This window comes from Astyanax mexicanus, chromosome 22 (assembly GCF_023375975.1).
Source record: "Astyanax mexicanus isolate ESR-SI-001 chromosome 22, AstMex3_surface, whole genome shotgun sequence".
NCBI lineage: Eukaryota > Metazoa > Chordata > Actinopteri > Characiformes > Acestrorhamphidae > Astyanax > Astyanax mexicanus.
The window spans coordinates 27,689,849-27,716,568 of record NC_064429.1 but is presented as its reverse complement, the minus strand read 5'-3'; the positions used below and the strand labels follow the sequence as shown (position 1 = coordinate 27,716,568).

General features: G+C 37.0%; 1 protein-coding gene across 1 annotated transcript; it reads right to left on the bottom strand.

Moving 5' to 3' along the window:
* Nucleotides 1-1,724: 1,724 nt before the first annotated feature.
* On the bottom strand, nt 1,725-24,116 carry ak5l (adenylate kinase 5, like). Its single transcript, XM_007243887.3, has 8 exons — nt 23,934-24,116; nt 15,839-16,025; nt 12,257-12,424; nt 10,586-10,758; nt 8,347-8,460; nt 5,503-5,694; nt 4,321-4,411; nt 1,725-4,198 (listed from the first exon to the last, which is right to left on the bottom strand). Exons 1-8 carry the CDS (start codon nt 23,991-23,993, stop codon nt 4,188-4,190), a joined length of 996 nt encoding a protein of 331 aa, XP_007243949.3. The 5' UTR covers nt 23,994-24,116; the 3' UTR covers nt 1,725-4,187.
* Nucleotides 24,117-26,720: the final 2,604 nt, after the last annotated feature.

Here is a 26,720-nt window from a genome sequence, read left to right as displayed (position 1 = left end):
CCAGACTGCCGACGAAAGGAGGGGCTATGCTGGAGGCATGTGGAGATAAGGAGTGAGGGAGGGAATGACATGTACCATTGTTTTTTATTATTATTATTATTATTATTGTATATACTTTTTATACAACATTTTATACAGTACATTGACATCATGTTGGCATATAAAAATGATGAAAATGAAAATCACAGTGAAATAAAAACAGAAATCTGTTGGCAGGAGGAGTGAAGCGTGATTAGGTTTCGGTGGTGGGAAGCTGGCCAGCGGTGTGGTTTGCACCGGTTAGCCGGCGGACAGGCCGCAGAGATAAGGCCGTGATAAGGAGGATACTATTCTGAGACGCAGACACATTCCAGCGCTCGTTGGGGCACCAATGATGGAGTGCTCTCGGGGCACTTAGAACAAACGAAGCGTGCCAAAACTCATTTAAGGCGGACAATGATATCTACATCAAGCAGCAGCAAGTTGTGTGATGCAATTTGCAGCCTGATTTAAGGGGCTGTTTAGTCATAAAGCCCATCTCTCACTTCTGAACTTCTCAGTTGGGCTTATCTTCTCTGAATGTTCCGAGGAGAAAACGTCTTCAGTCGTATGAAATCAGTCGTTGTATGCCGTGCAAATATATACAAATAGGCAAATGCAAATGTTTAAGCAGTAGTGAGAGACAAGAGCTGATGCCATAAACATATTTATGAAGCTTTCATGACTTCAGTTCTGTCATTTTTTACAAAGTAAAAGTCTGCCATCTAGTGGTGTACTTTACTATATGCACAAAATCTTAAAAAATGTGATTTTGTATATATTTCTAGGGAACTGCAACAGAAAACTGTGAATAATCAAAAAACCTTACATCTCATTTGACTTCACTGCAGACAGTATGAACCCAAAATATTTAACATTTTTAACATTTCAACTGTTAAAAAACAGTGCAAAAAAAAGTATTTTCCCCTTCAGATTTTTTACAACTTTTGTTTTTGCTTTTTTGTCATATTTACTTACATTTAAAACAATATTTAATATCAACCCCATGTAAGAAAAAAAAGGAAAACTAATCGCTGAGTTTTATTGCACAAGCCACATCCAGGTGATCCTGATTATTGCCAGATCTGTAGGATCTAAAAATCACTTAAATAGAACCTGTCTGACAAAACATGAAGCAGCTAAAAGATCTTAAAAAGATGCAAAGCTTCCAGACCTCAAATAACGCAAAGAAAAAAAAAGGTTTTCATGCATCTTGGCATTATGTTCTCCTCCACCAGTCTTACACACTGCTTTTGGATAACCTTATGCCACTCCTGGTGCAAAAATCCTTATAATATATACTATATAACAGTGGTTCTCAACTGGTCTCAGCATGGGACCCACATTTTCTCATAGTCATTAAGTCGCAACCCACTAGAATACAAAGCAAACAATTTTATTTTTGGAAAATAGTCTTTAAAAACCCATTTAAACATACATGTGCATGCAAAGTGCACTTAAGAGCAATTTTTTAAGAAACTGAGGAGAAACATGAAAACTACATGTATTAAATTTAATACAATAAAATCACGTGCAAAATCAAATAAGCATAATTTATTTTTTCATTTTTTATAATGTATTTATTTATTACAAGCTGTCCGCAACCCGCCCAGAACGCGTCCATGACCCAGTTTTGAGTCCCGACCTACCAGTTGAGACACACTGCTCTTATATATATATATATATATATATATATATATATATATATATATATATATATATATATATATATATATATATATATATATATAATATATTGTAGTATAATTTCAATTATTAAGCAATGCATTTAAGTACTGCTTAATAATAGTGGCTTAAACAAGATGTAAAATAAGGTCTAAATGTCCTGAGAGGCTCAGAAACTCTCAGCATGCCTCGTGCTGACATTTCACGCAGGTGATCAATGTCTGTCAGCAATAGTGAACGTTAACTGTTCGTCCGCTGAGAACAAGAGGCCCAGCTGGGCCGAGGACCCGTAATGAGAACAGAGCCTGAAGGTACTTGTCTATATCTTCTTCAGTCTTCTGCTTACTGACATTCTATGGCCTGTGGTCAGACATGCACTGTGTCCTTCATACTGCAAACAAAACATGTTTATAAGCCAGCTGATGATTGATTAGTTATTTTCCCCAGTAATTCTTCTTCCACTTGACAGCTTGAGGAAGCGTGTCTTTAAATAGAAACGTCTCTTAAAGGAAACAGTCCTGAAATGCACCTCTCTATAACTCTATTTCCTTATTAGGAATCACCCCTTATCATTTATCTATATAATAATATTAATAATAATGAAAAAAAAACACAGAATAGAAAAACTCACTTATCTGGACTTCTGTTAACTTGTGGTTTCTAAGAATGGAAACACTGATGAACTTATCCTGGGCAGCAGAGGAAACTCTTGCTCTTCCTTTCCTAGGGCAGTCCTGATGAGAGCCAGTTTCATCATAATGTTTTTGATGGTCCTTGCGACTGTTCTTGACAATACTTTCAAAGTTTTCAATTTTTTTTGGCTTGACTGACCTTAATTTCTTAAAGTATTGTTTTTTCTTTACTTATTTAAGTAGTTTTTGCCATCATAGAAATTAGAACATTAATCAAATAGAGCTATTTACTGTATATCTGTAACTCTACCTCTTCACAACTTTACAACTGATGCTCTCAAACACATTAAGAGACAAGAAATTCACTAAGTAATTAACTCTTGACGCTTGAGTTCAGCACAGCTGTTAACTGATAGCCTGAATTCCAGGTGACTCTACCTTATAAATCTGACTGAGAAAATTCAGCCAAGGCGTTTAAAACTAAAGTCTTCAGCAAAGAATACAGGTCTGTTGCAACAAGACAAGCAAACCAATCACTTTCCTAGGGCCCCGAGCTGGCCTGGGGCCAGCAGACAACGATTGGTTATAAATTGAATGCAATGACAAGCTGTGTGAACGCCCTTTTAAAATTCTTGGACGGTCACTGCAGAAATGTACAGTGACACTGTTATCAGAATCCCCCTCAAGGAGGGGCTCCTCCCGTTAGTTGCTGACAATAGGCAAACAGCCAGGTTAGTGATCCCTGCATCCGGCAAAATATGAAAGCAAAATTATCCATCAGGAAGCCAGAAAAGAAAGAAAGAGAAAAAGAGACAGAAAGAAGAAAAAGAAAAAAGACAGCAGTATAAGATTTACAATTTACACTGGACAAATGGCAAAATCCATTTGCAAAATGCCTTGAAACTGTGACCCTGTATATATAACACATCAAGATATAGTAGAAGTAATACCTATAACACTTTGACACACTGCTTGGCATCCTCTGTGACAAAACATTTGTTTTAACTGTTGTAAGAAGGAATGGCAACATTATAAAACTGTATTTTTTGCACTATAAGGTGCACTCAAAATCCTTTAATTTTCCCAAAAATCGTCAGTGCACCTTATAATCCAGTGCGCTTTATGTATGAATTTTATCAGTCCGGTTGTAAATATCAGTATTTATCAGTTTTAGCAGTAGCCGCTAACAACACTAAGCGCTAGTTCTTTTGCCATTCCGAGCTAATGTGCTGCTGCACCCAGCCTTAGTGGAAATCTGGAAATGTAAGCTTACTGTAAATAAACGGAAATAAGCGCTTTAGTCACCCAAATAAAATGTTTTTTTAGGAGAGGAATCTGTGTACATTAACATCCAGCGCTTGTTTGACTTTAAAAGAAAATGTTACCCCCCTATCACCACCTCCCAGTGGCGACACCTGCTAAATTAGAAGGAAAACATGGCGACACCCCTGTTCCTTATTAGTGTCACATAATGCCTTATAATGACTTATAATCCAGTGCGCATTATGTATGAAAAAAGACCAGAAAATAGACGTTCATTAATAGTGCGGCCACAATATGAAAATATGATACAATACCTTGGATTCATACTGTCTGCAATGAAATAAAAGTGAATGTATAGTTCATTTACTACAGAAACATTTTACAACTTTGTTTCTGATTTGGGGTTGTGTATGTAATGTATGCACTGGCTGTAAGGAGAGATAACCTGCACGTTTTTCTCGATTTCCATTGTGAGGGTAAAATATTCAAATAAAAGAGAGCTGTCCATTGCAGGGAAACAGATTCACTGTAAACAAGTCCAGTGATTGTCATAATATTGTAGCATCATCAAAATCCTCCTGGGAATCTTCAGCACGGCTCTGATGGAACGGATCAAATAAATAATAAAAAATAAAATTAGAGACATTAGAGACAGACACAATCGACTGATAATCACACATATAAAAACACTGCAACATCATGGACAGCTTTTAAGGCGTACCCTCTTCTTTCAGCTCATTCGGGAACAGCCTCTCTTTCACCACAGCTTTGATATCTGTGAAAATATCATCCTCCTCCCGATCGGCATCGACCTGACGAGGAACAGATCACAGAAAAGCGCTTTGCATTAATGGTGTTATAGGAATGGAAGGGAATACAGTCCTCCATTATATCTAAACCAACAGCTAAAAGATTGTTTGTTTATGCAAAGCTACTGTATAGACCAGTATTCAGAAGTTTTGAATAAGCTAAGCAGGCCTATAGACCAGGGGTGTTCAAACTTTTTTTGTTGGGGGCCAGAAGGAGAATTATATTTGCAGTCACAGGCCACACTCTGTAATAAAACAAATAATGAAATATAATTACGGCAACTTTTAGACTCTTTGGCCGTTTTTCTGCGCTAGAAATGCGCACCCTCTCTGCTTTTAAACTCTTTGGCCCATTTTTCTGCGCTAGAAATGCGCACTCTCTCCGCTTTTAGACTCTTTGGCCCGTTTTTCTGCGCTCGAAATGCGCACCCTCTCCGCTTTTAGACTCTTTTGCCTGTTTTTCTGCGCTAGAAATGCGCACTCTCTCCGCTTTTAGACTCTTTGGCCCGTTTTTCTGCGCTAGAAATGCGCACTCTCTCCGCTTTTAGACTCTTTGGCCCATTTTTCTGCGCTAGAAATGCGCACTCTCTCCGCTTTTAGACTCTTTTACCCTGTTTTTCTGAGCTAGAAATGCGCACTCTCTCCGCTTTTAGACTCTTTGGCCCGTTTTTCTGCGCTAGAAATGCGCACTCTCTCCGCTTTTAGACTCTTTTACCCCGTTTTTCTGAGCTAGAAATGCGCACTCTCTCCGTTTTTAGACTCTTACGCCCGATTTTCTGCGCTAGAAATGCACACCCCCTCCACTTTTAGACTCTTTTGCCCAGTTTTTCTGAGCTACAACTGCACACCCTCTCTGCTTTTAGACTCTTCTGCCCCGTTTTTCTGCTCTAGAAATGCACACCCTCTCCGACTCTTTGGCCCGTTTCTGATACCTAGCGTTCAAACTTTTAATCTCACATTATAAAACCAACTTTCATTCTATTTCTAAAATACCTCGCGGGCCGCTCCAAAAAGGGAAACGTAGTTTGGACACCCCTGCTATAGAATGTATAGACTGTAGACCTACAGGCCATGAGGGAACTGAAAGCTCTCACCCTGATGATCAGCCCTCGTTCCTGGTAGTACTTGGCTATGAGAGATATGTTGTGTTTGAAGGTTTCTAGTCTCTTCTCGATGGCGTGAGTGTTGTCGTCTGGTCTCCCCTGCAGCGAGGCGCGCTTCTCCAGCCGCTGGCGGAGCTGCTGATTGGAGCAGGCCAGCAGAATCACCAGGTCTGGAGAGCCAATCTGAAGGAGGATGAGTAGAATGAAGAGAAAGCACATTGCAAGCAATGTGATAATTCCAGCGTAGCTTAATGTTTAGAAACGGACAAAAGTATTGGGACACTTGCATATTCATTTCATTCATACTTCTTTCACAATTAAAGCTAATCAAATTATCCTGTTTTTGGTGCAGTAAGCCTTTTTACTAGTTTTAGGTACATTACGGTAGGATTTGACTGAATTCAGTGACATAATTAATTGACGCAAATAAATGATAAATAAGTGCACCATTATTCCAGAGAGCACAGTTCCACTCTTATACTTATTGGCAATATATCTATACAGGGACAAGACACTTTGTATCTTTGACATTTTGTTATACCTCTACACTCTAAAAACAGAGGTACGATATGAGTACATTTTGGACTCAAAGGTACACTCTTCATAATTGTACCCTCAAAGGTATAATATTGGTCTTCACAGGGTCAGATTTGTTCCCTCTGAAGTACAAAGTCATTTCTAACAGCAATAAGTACAGATTTGTACCATTTAACCAGCCAAAGAGTACATTCAGTATTCTGTATCACTGTACTAATAAACTATATATATATTTATATATGTGAAAGCCAGACAATTTTGGATCATCAAGTTTTTAACACATATTTAGTTGATGATGTTTATAATCTTTATAATCTTTACTGGCACAAAAACCATGGGTACAAAAAAGGACTATCACTGAAAGGTACTTTTTTGTGCCTCAATATAAGGTACAGCCCCAGAGACAAGCTTTGTACTCTTTTAAGTACAAATCTGTACTTACTTTTCTTAGAGTGTATATTTGCACTAATGTTTATACATTATCATTCTTTTATATTTATATATATATTTTGTTTTGCTCTCCTTGTTGTAACTTTGGGAAGGAGAGTAACGTAATTTCAATCCTCTGTATGTCCTGTACATATACAGTATTAACAATAAAACTATTTGACTTGACTTTATCTGTTTCATTCAGCAATGATTGCTTTGATTAAAAAACACCCTTTCATTAAAAACGGTTGAATAAGTTGATTGTGGCATTTCCTCTTATTAATATGCACTGAAAAAAGTTTTCTCAGGTATTTGACAGAAAGTATTAAATAAAAATGACTCACTCCATAATGAATGCATTAAGTAGAAGAGGTTTTCAAGCATATTTGGACATATACTCAGTTTTGATATGCAAATTTCAGTTGCCTTTATCATAACATAACATTTATCAGAAAACAACTATGAAGAAGGAAAGTTGATTAAGTACGTTATGGCAACTATTACTATTACTGTTTCTCATTACTGATATACAGTAATACATTGTTTTCTGCATGCAATAACTACTTAATGAAATAAAACTTATTTATGGCCTTTTTTCCTAAGAATTTCATTGAATATATAGAAATAATAACTGATTTTATAATGAATGCTTTTACTAGAAGAGGATTTCACAAACATTTGAAAATATAGTGGATTTTTAATCTATTTTGCATCAGATTCCAACAAAAATATGTTGATAATTAAGTTGATTATTCATGTTTCCCATTACTGATGGACATTTTGCTAGTATTTTCCAAGCTCTTGAACTAGAAATGGAAAAGAGGGGCGTTTTGGGTAGGAGTTCGCGACAGCTCCCCTCTTCCACCCACAAGAAAAGATTCAGGAAGAGAAAAAAAAGAGAAAGAAAGAAGGAGGAAGATGAGGGGGTGGGTGCGTAGTTGTTCTACACTTACAGTAGGTAGAGAGAAAGTAAGGGTTTATATTGGGCAAAGGAGTAAGAGTGGACGAAGTAAAGAGTGTGGACCATAGACTGTATATAGCTGGACAGAGCACCGTCTCTCAAAAGTGAAGCCACCACAGGTCGGGCGCCCCCTGCTGTTCGGTTTCAGAAAGCTGGGTAACTCCACCCATCCCCATAGGTTTCAATGGCAAAACAGAACAACTTTCAATCAGGTTTTTTTCTAATATACTGTAATTCTACCTCCATTATTTAAATACAACAGCTAGTGTAACCTCTGCTTATATTGTTAAATTTTTATATCTCCACAGAATTTGTTTTTTAAAACGTTATTCAGCTCTATTCAAAAAAGGTGTGGTTATTGTAAAAGGGCTGCTTATGGGCGGGACCAATAACAGACCGTCAGCTCCGCTCCGCCCCGCTCTGCAGTCTGTGACCGCGAGGCAGCCCTCAGGGGCGGGGTCTTTCTCCCTCCTCTGGTCTCTACTGCGCAGACTCGGGTTTCAGGATCGCCAACATGGAGGAAGATTTTGGCTTCATTTTCATTGAATGAGTGGGAACGGCGACACGGCGTCCATCTTTTTTTACAGTCTCTGGTGTGGACTAATCTCCCAAAATTAAGTTATATACATAACTACACAAAAAGCAATCAGTTTCAGTGTATTGATAACCAGTATTTACCACTAATATTTAAACACCACAAATATCATGCCTACAGAAACCTGAACAGATCAATCCATCCTCGGCTTGTAAACAAGCTCTAAATAACTTAAATTAAAGTGAAAGCAGAGGGGCTGCAGTAATTCTGCAGATGATGGTTTAATATACAAGTAAAGCTCTCTAAAGAGATAACAGTAAGCTGCTCCCTGTTATTGCACGGCCTTATTACAGCTCTTTATTGAATTGCTCACTTGTTCTTCAAACGTGAATGCCTGTGATATTTCCCGTGGGAATCCGTCCACGATGAAGCCTTTGGCGTCTTGTTTCTTGATGAACTGATGCTTCAGCTCCTCGATCGTCGTCTCCTAAGGAATTCGATGTCAGTTAGAGATCAAGGCAAGCGTAACTAGATACTTTTCACCATCTGTTCTGCTGTATTGTGTTAAAACTAAACACATTTGTGCACAAATTTAACATCTAACACATCTCCCCACCTTCCTTCAGTGACTGAGAAATAATCATAATAACAATATACAGCATCTGCAGACACGGCTCACTCCTGAGAGCACTCTGCTCCTCCTGAAGAAGAACAGCAAGCTGTTTCATACTGCTGTCAAATTATTATGCAATATGCATCCTAATAAATATAAAGTATTACTGAGGCGTACTTTAGACAAGCTGTGCTGCACGGAATTTAAAATGTGAAAACACCTCAATCTCTTGTAGTGTATAATGAAGTCTGAATAAAGAGTTTGACTGAATGTGTCAGAAAACGGCTTACTTTTCTCACTAATTTGACAGAATGTCTAAAAAAAAAAAAAAAAAAAATATATATATATATATATATATATATATATATATATATATATATATTTTCTGAAGATTTTGACAGAACATATTGAACATTTTGATAGAATATATTGAAACAAATAGCTTATTTTCCCTATAATTTGACAAAATATGTTAAAATAATGTGAAATATGTTGACATAATGATATATTGTTTTAAGACAAAATATATTAAAACAAAAAAGCAATTTTTCTTAATAAACTCAATATGTTTAAATACAATAATTTGACATAATATATTAAAGTAGTGGCTAATTTAGTCAATTTTCTATCAGTATACACTACTAAAGGCTTGTTTTATCAAGAAATTTCACACAATCTATAGACAAATATAGTAAGAATGAGTATACCCATAATATAAGTATATTATACTCATTTTTAAGAGTATGATGCAATGTATTGATATGATATATTAATATAATCTTTAAAGTATTTACCATATTATTCGCACTATTAGGCGCACTTATAATTTTCCCCAAAATTGACTGTGCCTTATAATCCATCGCACCTTATGTATGAATTTTACTAGTCAGGTTGTAAGGAGCAGTAAAGCTACTCCACTGAAGTACAGAGTTATACAGGAGCTGAAGGAGCATTAGCATTAGCCGCTAACCACTATTTCCTGGTTCATAGGTGAATGTAAGCGACCTGTAGAATACTCCTAACCCCGGCTAGCACTGCTGGAGTAGCATTAGCATTACCTGTTAAGCGTGCTGAGTGCTAGCTATTTTGGTGTTCAGAGGTGAGTATTATCGGCCTGTAGCCTGATGCTAACCCCGGCTAGCACTGCTGGAGCAGCATTAGCATTACGCGCTAACTTCACTAAGTGCAGCTCATTCGCCTTTCAGAGGCCAGTATTATTGGACTGTAGCCTGAATGTTTACCGTGTTAAAACAAGCTACATTTCAAGAACTGCAAGATGCTCCAACCTTAGTGCTGGAGAAATTTGGCAATCTAAGCTTACTGTAAATAATCAGAAGCGCTTTACTCCCACAAAAAAACAGAGAAAGGAGGGAAATCTTTGTAGATAAATGTTCAGTGCTTGTTTGACTTTACAAGAAAGTCTTTTTTATTACAGTTTTGTTTACTTAGCTTAGCTTAGCTTTACCTAACTTAGCCACCCCCTCCCACCACCACCACCCAGCAGCGAGACCTGCTGAATTAGAAGTTCCTTATAGTGTCTCTTAAAACACACCTTATAATCCAGTGCTGCTTATGTATGAAAATAGACCAGAAAATAGTCAATCAATGATCTAATGCATCTAATAATACGGTGCGCCTTAAAATAAGAATTTACTGGAATATTTTCTCAAGTATTTTATGACATATATAGAAAAAATGTCCTGTTTCGCAAGAATTTGACAGAATACAATATAAATATTTAATGGCGTAAGTTTTAATGACATAAATTACATATTCTAACAACTATCAACACTAACTTTCTCTATATGAATTATTAAACATGTTATTAACCACCAAAGATTCTGCATTCTTGTGTTCATCAGGTTGGAGCTGGATGTAAACTATGCAGTACCATTGAGCTCTAAGATAAGGGTGAAGTCCATTTGTTTATGTAATGCATGTAAATATAGTGTGAATATATCTCTAGGTTTAAAAAGCGAAGGCACTCACAGAGCCGTACCTGAGGTGCCAGTTCTCCGTTGGCGATGATCTGGGCAATCAACTCCCACTTCCTGTCACTGGGCGCATGGTGCAGCAGCTGGTTCCTCAAAATCTCCCCCACAGATACACACTGGAAGTCATAGTGAGCGGCGATCTTCGCTGTCTGAGTGCCCTTTCCACTGCCTGGTCCACCTGAGGAGACAAGATGACAAATTCAATTAACAATAGGGAGGAATGACTGACAGATTCTGATGAGAGGAAATTCATGAGGTTCAGATCAGGCTGTGTCTGAGACTAAGCACGCTCTGTGACAGCAGATCATCAGCTGAGGAGAGCAACAGACTGAAATAATAAAAATACTCTAGCAAAAGCTGATTTAAGTATCTTTTTATAATATTTTACCTGACGTTTAATAAATCTGAAATATTTAATGGTGTAATTTCTAAATTAGGATGAAATAATTCATAAATTTAAAGCTTTTTTGTGTTTTCAATGTGTGAGGTGGTGAAATTTGCAGTTGACAAATTATATACTTTTTAAATTTTTGGAAAATTCAGATCTACACTAAGCGTGGGCGATATGGCCCTAAAATACTAAAATAATCACGATAGTTCATGGTATTTTCGAAATAAGGATACTCTTGGTGATATGACAAAACACTGAATAAAAAAAAAAAATTAACCATACACTACTGCAACAAAATGAAAATTTAATTTTATTATTGCAGATAGATATAATCTCTAGTCTCTAGTAGATCTACAATGGAAAATGAGAACAGTGTGAATTTGTATTTTGCTAAAAAGATTAAAAAAAGTAGTCCCCTGATGTGATAATTAGGGGTTGGTGATATTTTAGAGTATTCTAAATATGTTGGTAATATTATTGCGTATGACATCATATGGAACACCACTAATCTACACACTTTATAATATATTTGAATTCATTTAAATTGTTCAAATCTGACATTTGTGATTTATTTGACTTTTTCCAAAAGCAAATTTGACCACCTCTCAGGATCAAAACACAAAAAAATGATAAAATCATAATTTATGAATTTATAAATCTTTAGTTTATCAAAGGTTTTCATTCAAATACAGTACAATGGTCAAAAATTTGAACAAATTCTCTTTCAATGTTTTTTTTTTTGTTCCTACTTGTAAATGAATACTGAAGCCATCTATACCTGTGTGCAGCACAGGTAACTTATGGTCTTTCTTGTCTGGGGTGGTCCTGATTAAAGCCAGTTTCATCGTAACATTTTTGATGATCTTAGCGACTGCACTTGAGGATACTTTCAAAGTTCTTGAAATCTCACTTTTCGAATTGTCTGACCTTCATTTCTTCTTAAAATCATTTTTTTCTTTACTTAGTTGAGAAGGTCTTACCATAATATGGTAATAATTACTCAAATAGAGTTATTCACTGTATACCTGTAACTCTACCTCTTCACAACTTTACAACTGATGCTCTCAAACACATTAAGAGACAAGAAATTCAGTAAGTAATTAACTCTTGATGAGTTCAGCACAGCTGTTAACTGAAAGCTTGAATTCCAGGTGATTTTACCTCATAAAGCTAACTGAGAAAATCCAGCAGAGATGTGCAAAACTGTCATCTAAGCAAGAGGTGCTACTTTAAATAATGTACGATATAGAAAACCAGAGTTAGCATGAAATGTGTGATTGCTCACCTATGACGAATATGATGTGGGGCCGCGGTTTGGATGGATCAAATACGTCATACTCCTGTATGAGTCCAGAAGATTCGGTCATGTCAGAATCGCTCTCGATAGAGAACTGAGCCTGAATAGGGGGCAGTCTGTCATAGCGTCTGTACGGCCCAGGACCAGGACCACTGTCTGTGAAAGTGAAGATGACATGCCGATGATATACAGTACATGAAAATACTGTTTAAAAGAAAATACAGATATTATCGATATTATTACTGTAGGCGTGCACATTATACAGTATCAATAGCTGATATTAGGGGTGGGCGATATGGTCCTAAAAGAATATCATGATATTTCATGGTATTTTCATGAAAACAATACTCTTGGAGATTGTTGACAAAACACTGAATTTAAAATATGTATATTTAAAGAATACACTACTGCAACAAAATGAAAAATAAAAAATAAAATTGTATTATTGAATACGATATGAAAGTACACATCCCTAACCGAAATATATTTTAAAAATACAAGAATTTGATCAGATTTTTACAAAAGTCAATAATCCACAAAGTCATGAAACTAATAATATTAATAATGCACTCCAAATATCTTCTTATATCAAGGATTAAAGTAAAATAAATGATACTGGACTGATATAATCTGACTGATATATAATGGGGAATTAGAACAGTGTGAATTTTCCTTTTGCTAAAAACAGCCAAAAAGTAGAATCCTGATGTGATAATTAGGGGTGGGTGATATGGCACGATATTTCAGAGTATAATACTGTTCACGATATTCAAAAATGTTGCGTACAATATGATATAGCTGACATACCCCTAGCTGATATACAGTAAATAACTAATACAAATTACTAGTGGATTATTGCAATAATGGAATTACACTGCTTGACCAACAGTCACCGTTATTGGCCGCTTCTCTTCTGCTGAATTTCACTGTAATGGATTGCACAGCGTTTATAGTGAATACTATCATAAAACAACTCAATAACTCAATAGCCAGGCTTGCTTTATTAAAACATAACATGGATGGGTGGAGCTACAGTGCACATCAAGGGCTGTCGCCATGTTTCCCTTCTAATTTAAGAGGTCTCGCCGCTGGGTGTTGGTGGTGGTCAGGTAACTAAGTTAAGTAAAGTTAAGCTAAGTAAACAAAAGTGTAATTCTTAAGTCAAATAAGCACTGGAGGTTAATCTACACAGATTTCTCTCCTGAAAACTGTTTATTTGGATGAGTAAAGTGCCCAAATTTCCACTAAGGCTGGGTGCAGCAGCACTGGCATTAGCGGCAACCGGTAGCGCTAGCCATGGTAAGTGCTAGTAAATGCTGTCAGACAGAGCTACACTAAGGAACCCTGATCTATTCAACCTGACTGGTAGAATTCATACATAAGATGCACTGGATTTTTGGAAAAATTAAATGATGTTAAGTGCGCCTTATATACCATATCATGGTATATTAGCAACTGCACAAAAATGTTGACAATTGGTGCTATTATTGTAATAACTGGCATAGTGCTGTAATTAATACAAATTTCATGTGGCAAACTGGGCAAGCACAGAATCTCTGATTAAGTCTAATATCTAGATTTCCATTAAACTGGATATAAAACATTGCTATTTATCATTGTATCCATTGTATCATTGTATTGCAGCTAGCGTGGTGCAAGTTATATTCATTGCAATAGTTGACAAAGCAAAAACACCACAACTTCCTCCATCCTTGCTAAGTTTGTTTGTTTTCAGAGACGTCTGACTCTGAATTACACTCTACTGAATGTATTGCTTAACATACGTACATGTCAAAGTAAAGAAGTATGTAAGCAGTGACAGCCCTATTCAGGCCCTATTTTAGTGATATATAGTGCACCGGTCAATTGCGGATTGCACAGATTGATTTAGGGTGTGTCTGTGAATCTTTGGGTATCGTAAGGGTGCAAAAGACTAAGTACTAATTCTCTTAATTAATCATGGGTGTGTTTTGGGCGTAACGTGAAATAAATCAATCAGTTTTCCCTTTTTACTCCCTTTAAGAGCCAAAGTTATTTTATTCTTTATTCTGTTAATTGCTGAGTTAAAAGTCATGATTGTGCTCTGCAGCACGCATAGATTGACTGTTGTCATGGTTTTATTCAGTCAGTGGCGCACCTGTGTTTTCCGCTGCCAAAATAAAAAATACGCTACAAATTTACCTGAACACACCTCACTTCCAGCCACACCCATCAATGTAGATATATTTCTAAACTCAGACACTATTTTAACAGCCTGGGCTGTTAAAGCCATGAAAGCCATGAAAATCCACTGTTGACGGTAGGGCTCATAATGTTGAATGGACATTTTTCCATCTGAAAGTCCAGACCAGAGTCCACACCAAGGTTTGTATCCTTGTTACATGGTATTCTATATTATATTTAGTCCAGTTAGTTTTGGTTTCAAACTGCAGTTTAGTGAGTGGACTAAAGAACTTTACTAAATTCTGTCGTCATCAGCCAGGAGTCTCTCTCTCTAAATACTTTATATTAATTGGTTTGTAGGACGTTAACTGTTTGTAGAATTGAGATGAGTTGCTTTGCCAGGTGTTGTGATAAATTGTAGCTCTTCAGGCTTCCCTGTCATGTTTATGATCAATCCCTGCTGATTTACAGGGACTGTGATCCATGTAATACAGTGTGAAGAAAGGTTGCTGAGATTGTTGGGGTCTCTGGTGGGTTTTGAAATTATTAACATATTTTCCTTTTGTTAGTGTCACACATTAGCCTGTGTCTGTCCTGTGTTTTTCCCTCTTTTGGTTTTCTGTGCTCCTGCCCTCTTTTCCTGTCTTGTGTTCCCAGTTCTAGTCCTGTCTCTGCCCTGGCCCCGCCCTAGCCCTGCCCTAGCCATTAGTGTTATCACCTTGTGTCTTGTTTGTAACCCCGCCCCCTCGTTACCTGTCTTCACCCTCCCTGTGTATAAATAGCCCCTTGTATGAGTGTTTGCTTGTGGAGTCTTTTGTATCTTTGTGACTGTATATTCGTGAATAGAGTTTGTGTTTTGTGTTCCTTACTATCTTTGATACCACGATCCAGGTCTGTTTTTTTTTTTGTATTTTCTAGTTATTCTATGTTAAAAGTTATGTTTTAGAGTTTCTTGTTTCCTCAGTTTTCCTAGTCTTTATCTTAGTGAAATTTATATCCTTAATCTTGTTTTTTGTGAGTTTTTGCATTACCCACGTTTTGTTTTCTGTTTTTATTAATCTTGTTTGTTTATTAAATATTTATCTGAACTTGCATTCACCTCCTCATTCGTGACAGTTAGCCTATATGCTGCTCTCTACTGATGAGTGACGTGACTGCACACCAAGAGTAGGGACGAGTTTTGGCACTACACCAGTTCTTTTTTTTTTTTTACCTCTGGTCTGTTTAAAGACTGACCTAAATTTTTGTAATTGGTCTGAAAGTCTAGAAAAATCTAGAAAAGTGCTTTCACACTGCAGATGAACCAGACCACGGTTCAGTAGATCCGGACCACCGAGATCACCTTGTTTTGTTTTGTTTGAACCAAACTAATGGTCTTACTACGCTTCCATGTTTGAAAGGACCTACCAATTTTGCTGGGAGCTTTCTTCCCCTGCCCACTGGTAATAGGAGGTAGTGGTTTCCTGTCAGGCATAATGAAAGTGTCCCAGGCCACAGATTCAGGACCTCCCAGCTCTCGTGTTTTCTGCAGGCAGTTCTCCAGAAAGCCCAGCGGATCCTCGGGCCGGTGGTACATCAAGCCAGTCAGCATGCTCTGGGAAAGAACAAAACACAAAACACAGAAAAGCTGGAGCTCAGAATGCAGCATAACACCGTGCTTTTGTTTATTTCCGCACGCTAATAAAACGCTTCTCAACACATTCATCATTTTCATCACAGGTTTGGGGTTTAGAGGACGCGTCAAGTTCATAACTAATTGGTGAGCTTCAGATGACACGTTTAGTCCCGAGCCACATTATCCAATACATCATGTTGATGTTTATTAGTTCGAGTGAGGCCCTAACACAATTATCCCTAACCTTATTTACTTCACATCTCAAAAGCACAATGTGGCAGCGGGTAGATCTCGCCCACGCACGCACAGCCGCCGTTCCCCTGCCGCCGCTGCATGCACGCGGACGTATTCCCGGCCCGTTCTAGACGGACAGGTGAGATGAAAAGGGAGAAATGAATAGCACGGTGTAGAAAAGGATAATTGCAAATGGCCACTCTATTCAGCCCACACGGGCGAGCAGTGGACCGCTCGGCTCGCGCAAGGAGGGGAGGACTAAACCGGCACTAATCAGTCGTTTTCTTCTTATGATGCTAATATAGACACTGTGCATTTACATGTCAATCCGCACGGCACACAGCTCAAGAAATAATCAGTTACTAAATAAAGCAGCAGCAGCAGCACATGGTGCAGGACAGGAGAGCTGACTGTATTTGTAATATCAGCTCCATGGCAGCCAAACAGGTTTCCTTCCTCTTCACAAACAGCTTCTAACAAGGGTTCATAAAACACGTTTCCTACAGTTCAAACTGAATAAAATGACAAAGTCACGAATGCTTTGTTTGGGTTGGTCTGATGGAGAATGAAAATGGAAAATGAAACTAGGGCAAGCTGAAGAACAAGATGATGTGGAGATTAGTCATTAATATTAGGTAAAGATGGCATTAAACTAGGGTCTGGCAATAGGGCTGAACTAATTACTATTTTAGCATTCACATTTTTTTTTGATAAGTCGATAAATTGTGATTTTTTTTTTTAATCAAATTTTTGTCATGGCTGTGTGAACACGCCAAAGCCGTTTTTTTCACATCAGATTTGAGTCACTTTCATATCTGGTCCTAAATCGGATATGTATTCGATCCATGGATATGCGACATAAGTGTGAACCCTCAAATAGGAATTCATGCGTCTTTTTCCGTTTTTCTTGGTGCAGCTGTGCAGCTATAGCTGCAAAAACAGCAAAAGCAAACCACCTGTCCTTTTTTCACCTCCTCAACCCGAGCTTCAGTACTTCAGACCAGCTGTTTGCTGTTTCTCCACTCAGCAAAAGATGCTCCACATATGCGCTGCTAACAAATGCATCCATTTCCCTTTATAAAGCTATAAAGACAGTCGTCTCTCAAATATGAAATTTTTTGTTATTGGTGAAGAAGGTGACGTTTATACACGTATCAGTTTGCGCATGTGAGGCGTTTCAGGGACAGATTCGTTCACATTACACACAGATACAGGTGATTTACAATTATGAATGTGAACCATAAAGATAGACAAATCTGATCTGAGCAAAAACTCAGATTTGAGCAATGTGGCTCGTAATGTGAACATAGCCTTTGTCATGCCTTTGATTTGTGCTCCTGAGTCACTGCCTGTTTTACTGCACCTGGACAACTGGACCGATTTTGCAGGACATTTTGATATCGTCGAAAACTGACCCACTACATATATATATATATATATATATATATATATATATATATATATATATATATATATATATATATATATATATATATATTAGGTTTGAATAGAAAGGACTGTACTGTACATCATCTGTAAATCTGTAATGAGCTAGTATCTACTTTATTTTTCTGCTCCCTTCTAGCTCCCTAAGCACACATGAGGTCACAGAATTTCATTTAAAAATACAGGGTTATTTCCTTTCTGAACTCACTGCTTCCTCAGGAAGTGATCTGAGTAAACAGAATTCTGATTTGCAGATTTAAAGATGAAAAACACTTTTCCCACCAATGCACTCCTTACATTACTCCTGGACATTACATTACTACATGAATGAGGAGTTATCATCAGTAGTAATATTCAGTGTTTACGGTATGGACTAAATATTCAGAAGATATTGTTTAAACTGTTCAACATATTCAAAATATTGACTAAACTGAATGTGAATATTGTCTTATCCTAATCTTTTGGGGCCTAATTTTCTTTTTCTGTTAAAACCCTATCATCACAATCAGGCAACACATTTTGGAATATTTCGGTTGGTCCATTCTTTGGCATTTGGATAAAAGTAAAAAGTAAAAATGAAAGAAAGACTGGCAGATAATGATTATGTCAAAAATGATCATACTGTAAAAGCATATTTTCACTGTCATGCAAAAATTTTAAAAAAGCAAGAAGCAATTATTTTGGACACAATGCAAAAAAACAACTGACAAATTCAAATTATGTCAAAAATACATAAAAGCATTCTACAAAAATCTTCAATAGACGTGAATATAAAAATAATTTGCCTTTAAGTCATTTTGGAGCATTTTATTGGTCCATTCATCTTGAAACATGGACACCAGATAAAGACATAATGTCACTTTCATGCAAAAATCTTAATTGAAGTAAAAATAAAAATAAATAATTTTAAGTAATTCTTTGGAGCATTTCTATTGGTCCATTCTTAATGAAGTTTGTAAAAACATTAAAATAAATAAGGAAAACTGTCAGATCATAATTATGTTGAAAAATGAACACAAAAATGTTGTATATTATGTCATTAAGATACTGAACATGGTAGCATATTGTCATTGTTATATAAAACTTTCAATAAAAGTGAATGTAAAATATAAAAATATGAGCATTTTTATTGGCCCGTTCTTAATACAATTTTGAAACTAGGTAAAGAAAACTGCCAGATCATGATCACGTCAAAAAATAAACACGCAAAAAGCTTCAATTTGTTTTGGAGCATTTCTATTGGTCCATTCATCATGAAATTTGGCTAAAAAGTGAAGAAAAACTGTGAGATCCTAATAATGTTAAAAATGAACATAAAATATTTTTTTGTTTGTTTTGCTGTACAAAAAAAACATATTGTCACATATTGTCCAATGGAAAACATGTACCTCAAAAAAGTGACTTTACAGGAGAAGGTAAAAATCTTCTTAACTTTAACTGGAAGTTAATTAAAGTTTATGTAAAATGAAACATTTTTCCGAGTAATAATTTTAGAGCATTTCTATTCGTCCATTTAATCTAGAATTAGTTTTACAGTACACAGAGCAGCTACTGTACATCAAGGTTCAAATGATGATGAAAACTAAAAACTGACACAAATTAAGATACCTGTTTTTATTGGACGGCAGCGATATTCTAATCCATTTCAGAGCAATTCTATTGGACACAATGTAAAGAAAAACTGCCAGATTATTATTATTTTTTTTTTTAATGTCAAAAGGTGAAAAACAACAGTGACTATATGTTGCCGTGGTAGCAGTTCTTGAATAATTCATATTAGCTTCCTGACCAATAAGAATAGGCCTTATAAAGATTAAGATAAACAACTGAGAGAACAGAGCTAGACATGATGAATCTGCACACGTTCATCCAATTAACCTGTGGTGAATACCAGACCATTGTCTTCCCTCCCTTTACCTATCTCTCTCTATCTCTTTCTCTCTCTTTCTCTCTTTCTTTCTGCATCTGCTTTTCTTTCAAGGTCCCGGACGCCTGGTCTGTATGTATGATGAGTCAGTTGAAATAAATAGGGAGCTGCTAGTTGCCTGGCGACAGTCAGTGTGGGCTACATGTGCCGAAACTTCAGCTTATCCCCCAACGCCGAAGGGGAAATTCGCACATGTTTACGTTCCACGCGAACCACTGGCCTGTCTGGGCAAGTTTTCCTCACACAGCTCTGTCAGACACACATATGGAGCAGGACTCCATTAAAAAATGCCATTCCGTCAGCAGGGCACGGCGCACGGCATCCAGAGCAGCTTTTCAATCACACACCTGAAGCAGTGCATGCTCCTCATGTCAATCCGCTGTTTATCCGAGGTGTTTGGGGCTCTGTGTTCATTGAGAGTGTTTTGTATGCAGCTGTGGAACGCCACTCGTAGCCCGAGCCCTCCTTGACACTCTCTGAGGAGAAACTTGCCACTCGCAGACAAACTTGAAGCTCGCCGGCCTGCAATTACAGCATCCCACTTGAGGATCACCATAGTGACAGATTCAAGGAGCTAATATCTTATGTAAATATCCGAGATAAAGAGACGCATGCCTGTTCCTGTTTCCCTGCAAGCTGCTTTTCTTCTTCACAGAAAAAAAATAAGACTTTTCACTCAAATGATGCTTCAGTTAGATAGAGCTCCTTTATGAATGTACTTTAAAAGCATGGCTCTAAGAAATGATCTGTAATACTTCTATTCTAATCTATTTGAATTCGATCACGCACATTTGATGGCAGACAAAGCCCAAAAATGCTGCAAAAGCATAAAAATGCATTAAATGTGACAACGTGATGCTAGTTCATAAAAGTGATGCAAGTTCAAATACGCAATGCAAGGTCAGATACACAAGACGAATGCATGAATGCAATGCAATTCAGAAATGCAATGTAAGTTTCAAAAGCAATGCAAGTTCAAATACACAACGCAAATTCATAAACGCGATGTAAGTTCAAAAACATGATACTAGTTCATAGACGCAGCGCTAGTTCATAAATGTGATGCTAGCTCATAAAAGCAATGCAAGTCTAGAAACGCAATACAAGTTCAGATACACAATACAAATTCATTAATGCAATGCAATTCAGAAATGCAATGCAAGTTTGAATGCAATGCAAGTTCATAAACTCGATTGAAGATCAGCACTGTGATGCAAGTTCATGAATAAGATTAAAGTTCATAAACACAATGCTAGTTTATAAACGCAATGCTAGTTCATAAACACAATGCTAGTTCATAAACGCAATGCTAGTTCATAAACACGATGCTAGTTCATAAACACATTGCTAGTTCATAAAGACAATGCTAGTACATAAACACAATGCTAGTTCATTAAGACAATGGTAGTTTATAGACAATGTTAGTTCATAAACACATTGCTAGTTCATAAACACGATGCTAGTTCATAAACACAATGCTAGTTCATAAACACAATGCTAGTTCATTAAGACAATGCTAGTTTATAGACAATGCTAGTTTATAGACAATGTTAGTTCATAAACACGATGCTAGTTCATAAACACAATGCTAGTACATAAACACAATGCTAGTTCATTAAGACAATGCTAGTTTATAGACAATGTTAGTTCATAAACACATTGCTAGTTCATAAACACGATGCTAGTTCATAAACACAATGCTAGTTCATAAAGACAATGCTAGTTCATAAACGCGATGCTAGTTCATAAACACAATGCTAGTTTATAAACACAATGCTAGTTTATAAACACAATGCTAGTTCATAAACACGATGCTAGTTCATAAACACGATGCTAGTACATAAACACAATGCTAGTTCATTAAGACAATGCTAGTTCATTAAGACAATGTTAGTTCATAAACACATTGCTAGTTCATAAACACGATGCTAGTTCATAAACACAATGCTAGTTCATAAAGACAATGCTAGTTCATAAACGCGATGCTAGTTCATAAACACAATGCTAGTTTATAAACACAATGCTAGTTTATAAACACAATGCTAGTTCATAAACACAATGCTAGTTCATAAATGCAATGCTAGCTCATTAACATCATGCTATATCATAAACTCGATGCTAATGCATAAACATGATAATAGCTCATAAACATGATACTAGTTCATAAATAAAATGCAAACTCAAATAATCAATATAAATGTGATTCTAGTTCATTATTATTATTATTATTAATTACATGACACTTTGTAACACTGACATCTGGTAAAATCTGGTTAAATATTCTGTATTTTTGTATTTTTTATATAAAATTTAATTTTTTTTATCTCAAACAATTCATACAGTACCAGTCAAATGTTTGGACACACCTTAAATTTAGTGTTTTTTTATTATTTTAAAATGTTGTGATTTGCAGATTAATACTAAAGTCATCCAAACGATGAAGAACAACACACAGAATTGTTTAGTATACAAAAAAGTGTGTATAAACGGAATGTTTTATATTTTAGATTCTTCAAAGTAGCTCATCTTGTTTAGATGACAGCTTTGCAGTTTTCTCAGTCAGCTTTATGAGGTAGAGTCACCTGGAATGTCTTTTAGTTAACAGCTGTGCTAAACTTGTCAAGAGTTAATTACTTACTGAATGTCTTGCCTCTTAATGTGTAAAGTTGTGAAGATGCAGTGTTGGTATACACTGAATAGTGAATATTTGAGTAATGTTCTAATCCGTATTATGGCAAGAACTACTCAACTAAGTAAATAAAAAATACTAATCCAAAAAAAAAAAGAACTTTTCAAGAAAGAATCTTCAAGTGCAGTCATAAAGACCATCAAAAGTGTTATGATGGAACTGGCACTCATCAGGAAAGGAAGAATATGAGTAACCAGGTTTTTCCACTACTCTTAAGGTCATTAAGGGTGTATATAAAATTAAAAAAAAAAAAAAAAATATATATATATATATATATATATATATATATATATATATATATATATATATATATATATATACACACACACACACACACGTCTCACACATTACATGTCCTCTAAGAAGTAAAGATCCTGTGTTTAAACTATTCAGTACAATTATTTAAGTTTAAATTATTTAATATCTGATAAACTGAGCCTGGGTCAGTGTCTGATCAACAACTGTTGTAAACGTCCGTTTTACTGCCAAGTTGGTATATAACCAGATACTGCAGAAAGAGGGGATTTATTTCTGACATGATCCTCACAATAGAGATTTCTATTTTAAGGCTTTCACACGGAGTCTGGTTTTAACACATGAAAAACAGGCACGTCAGAATTTGAAAATTAACGCATGTAAATGAATGGCGTCTTTCACATCCAGTCCGGCGAGCACCTTTACACGGACACGTGAATCCGTCGTAGCACGCACTTCACGCCTGTACCTGCGTGCCCAAATTTCGGATAACTCAGCGCTTTTGCGGGCGCTTACCGCATGGGTTGTGCACGACTACAAAGAGGTTTTATTTATGTTCAGATTAAAATTATAAACTAAATACATAATTTGCGCTGCACGGCGGGGTGGTGTTCTTGGAGATGGGAGAACAGGTTTGACGTATGTCCACCTTTAGCTGTGACTTTACGGCCACATTGATTATAAATCGGATAACCATCCTCGGGTGCGTTCGGCGGGTCTCTGAAATAGTCCCACACTGCTGATTTTAGTTTAGCCTTTTTTTAGGCGGACGGAGGTTTGTTTAGTCTGATGCACTTTCTGCTGTTCTCACTGCTGTGTGCTGAGCAGCTGAAGCGGAGCAGAGTTGCGCATGCGCGGGTGAGTTTCTCCGCTGGCTTGCGTTTTACCGGTAATAAGCAAACACACACGGTATGATAACCGTGCATTTTAATACCATGGTATACCGTGAAACCGGTTACCGCTGCAACCCTAGTGATATCACATATCAGCATCGGCCCAGAATTTCCACATCGGTTCAGCCCTACTAACTACAGATACAGAACCAGATACAATAAGCCTGGATAGATTTCTCACACAAACACACTTAAAATACCGACTTATTTCACTTTTTTTTACTTTAGTTTCAGCTAAAAAAGTAGCCAAACACAAAAACCGGCACTTTCAGCAGAATATTCGCTCCACACTCAGACTTCTACCCACATTTAACCAAACTAACTACAGGTTTACAACTTGTTGCTGAACTCCAGTCTGCTGAGCAGCCCGGTCTGCAGCTCCTCTCAGAGATCACAGCTGTAAAACCAGACTCTCGAGCTCCCGCGCGGGGTGCGTGCAGTACCTCGAACAGGTGAGGGATCTGGGTTTTGGAAAGGTATTCCTTGGCGTCGTTGCTGTTCATGGTTCCTCAGGTAAAGCTGCTCTAAATCCGTGTGGAGAAAATCTCCGTCCCGCGCGCTGATGCTGCTGCTGCCTGCGCTCGCTCTGCTGGGTTCAGCTTTCACACAGCTGCGTGCGCGCGCGCGTGTGTGTGCGTATGTTTCTAAGAGAAGAGTGTGTGTGTTTTTACCATGTTTTTAGCTCTTTGTGGGGACCTGATATTACAGAATAATGGAAAAGTTCATAATGCAAAAACCATAAAACACACTACAGTGTCCTGTGTAAATGTGATAAAATCAGGTTTTTAGCTCTTTGTGAGGACCTGATATTACAGATTAATGGAAAAGTTCCTAATGCTAAAACCATAAAACGCACTACAGTGTCCTGTGTAAATGTGATATAACCATGTTTTTAGCTTTTTGTGGGGACCTCATATAAAAGATTAATGGAAAAGTTCTTAATGCTAAAACCATAAAACGCACAACTTTGAAGCGTGTAAATGTGATATGACCATGTTTTAAGCTCTTTGTGGGGACCTGATATTACAGATTAATTGGAAAGTTCTACAGTGTACCGTGTAAATGTGATATCAACATGTTTTTAGCTCTTTGTGGGGACCTGATATTCCACATCAATAGGAAATTTGTTACTGCTTGACTGCTAAAACGCACCACAGTGTACCTTGTAAATGTGATACAACCATGTTTTTAGCTTTTTGTGGGGACCTGATATTACAGATTAATGGAAAAGTTCCTAAGGCTAAAACCATAGAACACACTACAGTGTTCTATGTAAATGTGATAAAATCATGTTTATAGCTCTTTCTGGGGACCTAATATTCCACGCTAAAAGGAAAGTTGTTACTGCTTGACTGCTAAGACGCACCACAGTGTAAAGTCTAATCGTGTATAGCCAAGTTTTTAGCTCTTTGTGGGGACCTTATATTAGAGATTAATGGACGTTCTCAATGCTAAAACTATAAAACGCACCACAATGTACCGTGTAAATGTGATATAACAACGATTTTAGCTCTTTCTGGGGACCTGATATCCCACACTAATAGGAAAGCTGTTACTGCTTGACTGCTAAAACGCACCACAGTGTACCGTGTTAATGTGATATCACCATGTTTTTAGCTCTTTCCGGGGACCTAATATTCCACACTAATTGAAAACCTGTTATTGCTTGATTGCTAAAACGCACCACAGTGTACCTCGTAAATGGGATATCACCATGTTTTTAGCTCTTTGTGAGGACCTGACATTACAGATTAATGGAAAAGTTTCTAATGCTAAAACCATAAAATGCACCACAATGAACCGTGTAAATGTAATATGACAACAATTTAAAGTCTTTGTGGGGACCTGATATTCCACATTAATATGAAAGTTGTTACTGCTTGATTGCTAAAACGCACCATAGTGCACAGAGTAAATGTGATATATAATGTTTTAAGCTCTTTTTGGGGACCTGATTTTACAGAATAATGGGAAAGTTCTTAATGCTAAAACTATAACATGCACAACAGTGTACCATGTAAATGTGAGATAACCATGTTTTCAGCTTTTTATGGGGTCCTTGTATTGCAGAGTAATAGAAAGGTTATTACTTCTTGACTTCTAAAACGCACCACAGTGTATAGTGTGATTGTGTTTAACCATGCTTTTAGTTATTTTACCTTTAGCACTATTACTTCTAAAAAGCTCTATAGTATAGTTTGTCTGTGCAATGTTTTTTTTTAGCTCTTTCTGTGGACCTGATATTTCAGAGTAATAGCTTGTACCTAAAGTGTGAAGAGTGTAATGTGTGAAAGTTTTTAGCTCTCTGTGGGGACCCACTATTCCTAGGGAACTTATTGACCTCTAAAAAGCACCACAGTGTATAGTGTGAACGTGTTTAACCATGTTTTTAGCTCCTTGCGGGGACCTGATATTACAGCGTAATGGGATAGTGTTTACTGCTAAACACACCACAGTGTATTGTGAGAATTTGGAGTGTTTTATCTCTATGTGGGGACATAATATTACAGAGTAGTAAGAGTACATCCTGCTAAATGCACTACAGTGTACCATAGGTCTGCAGCCCGTTTTCAGCTTTTTGTGGGGACTTAGTGTTCCAGAGTAATTGGAAGGCTGTATAGTGTACAGTATAGTGTGTGTGTGTGCTCAATTTTTAGTGTGTGTGTGTGAGAAGCTAGTGTGTACTGTCATATGTTTTAGGTCTTTCAGGAACCTTACAGCCCATTTAGCTCTTTTAGACTAACAGGAAAATTATTACTTCTAAAATGCACTAGAGTGTACTGTGTGAACGAATGGATGTTGCCATGTATTCAGCTCCTTATGGGGACTTGACATCCCAGACTAATAGGAAAGCTATTACTTTTAAAAAGCACTAGTGCAGTGTGCGTGTGTGCTCATTTGTATGTATATTTCCATGTTTTAGTTTTATGGACACCTGGCTAATAGGAAATTTCTTACTGTCAAAACCACTTCAGTGTACTGTGTGAATGTGTGTAGCCATGTTTCCAGGTCTTTGTGGGGACCTGTAGTGTGTGTGTGTGTCTATTGGAGACCTAGGTAAACCTGTTTGAAACCTGTATGTCACACAGAGCTGTGCCGGGGATTTAATCTGTGTTTACTACGATATGTCAGTCTTTAGAGGTGTGTTTGTTTTTTACAGAAAAAAGCCATCTTTCTTTCATTTTGACTAACAACAAATTATTTTTCTAATTTGTACAGCTAAAACAATA

What these genes read in the sequence shown, in the direction of transcription:
- ak5l (XM_007243887.3), bottom strand. Translation starts at nt 23,993, where the DNA reads ATGAACAGCAACGACGCCAAGGAATACCTTTCCAAAACCCAGATCCCT. An exon ending in GAAAGCTCCCAGCAAAATTG is followed by an intron (nt 12,425 to 15,838) that starts GTAGGTCCTTTC and finishes TCACTTTCACAG; the next exon opens with ACAGTGGTCCTGGTCCTGGG. An exon ending in ACGGAGAACTGGCACCTCAG is followed by an intron (nt 8,461 to 10,585) that starts GTACGGCTCTGT and finishes CGAATTCCTTAG; the next exon opens with GAGACGACGATCGAGGAGCT.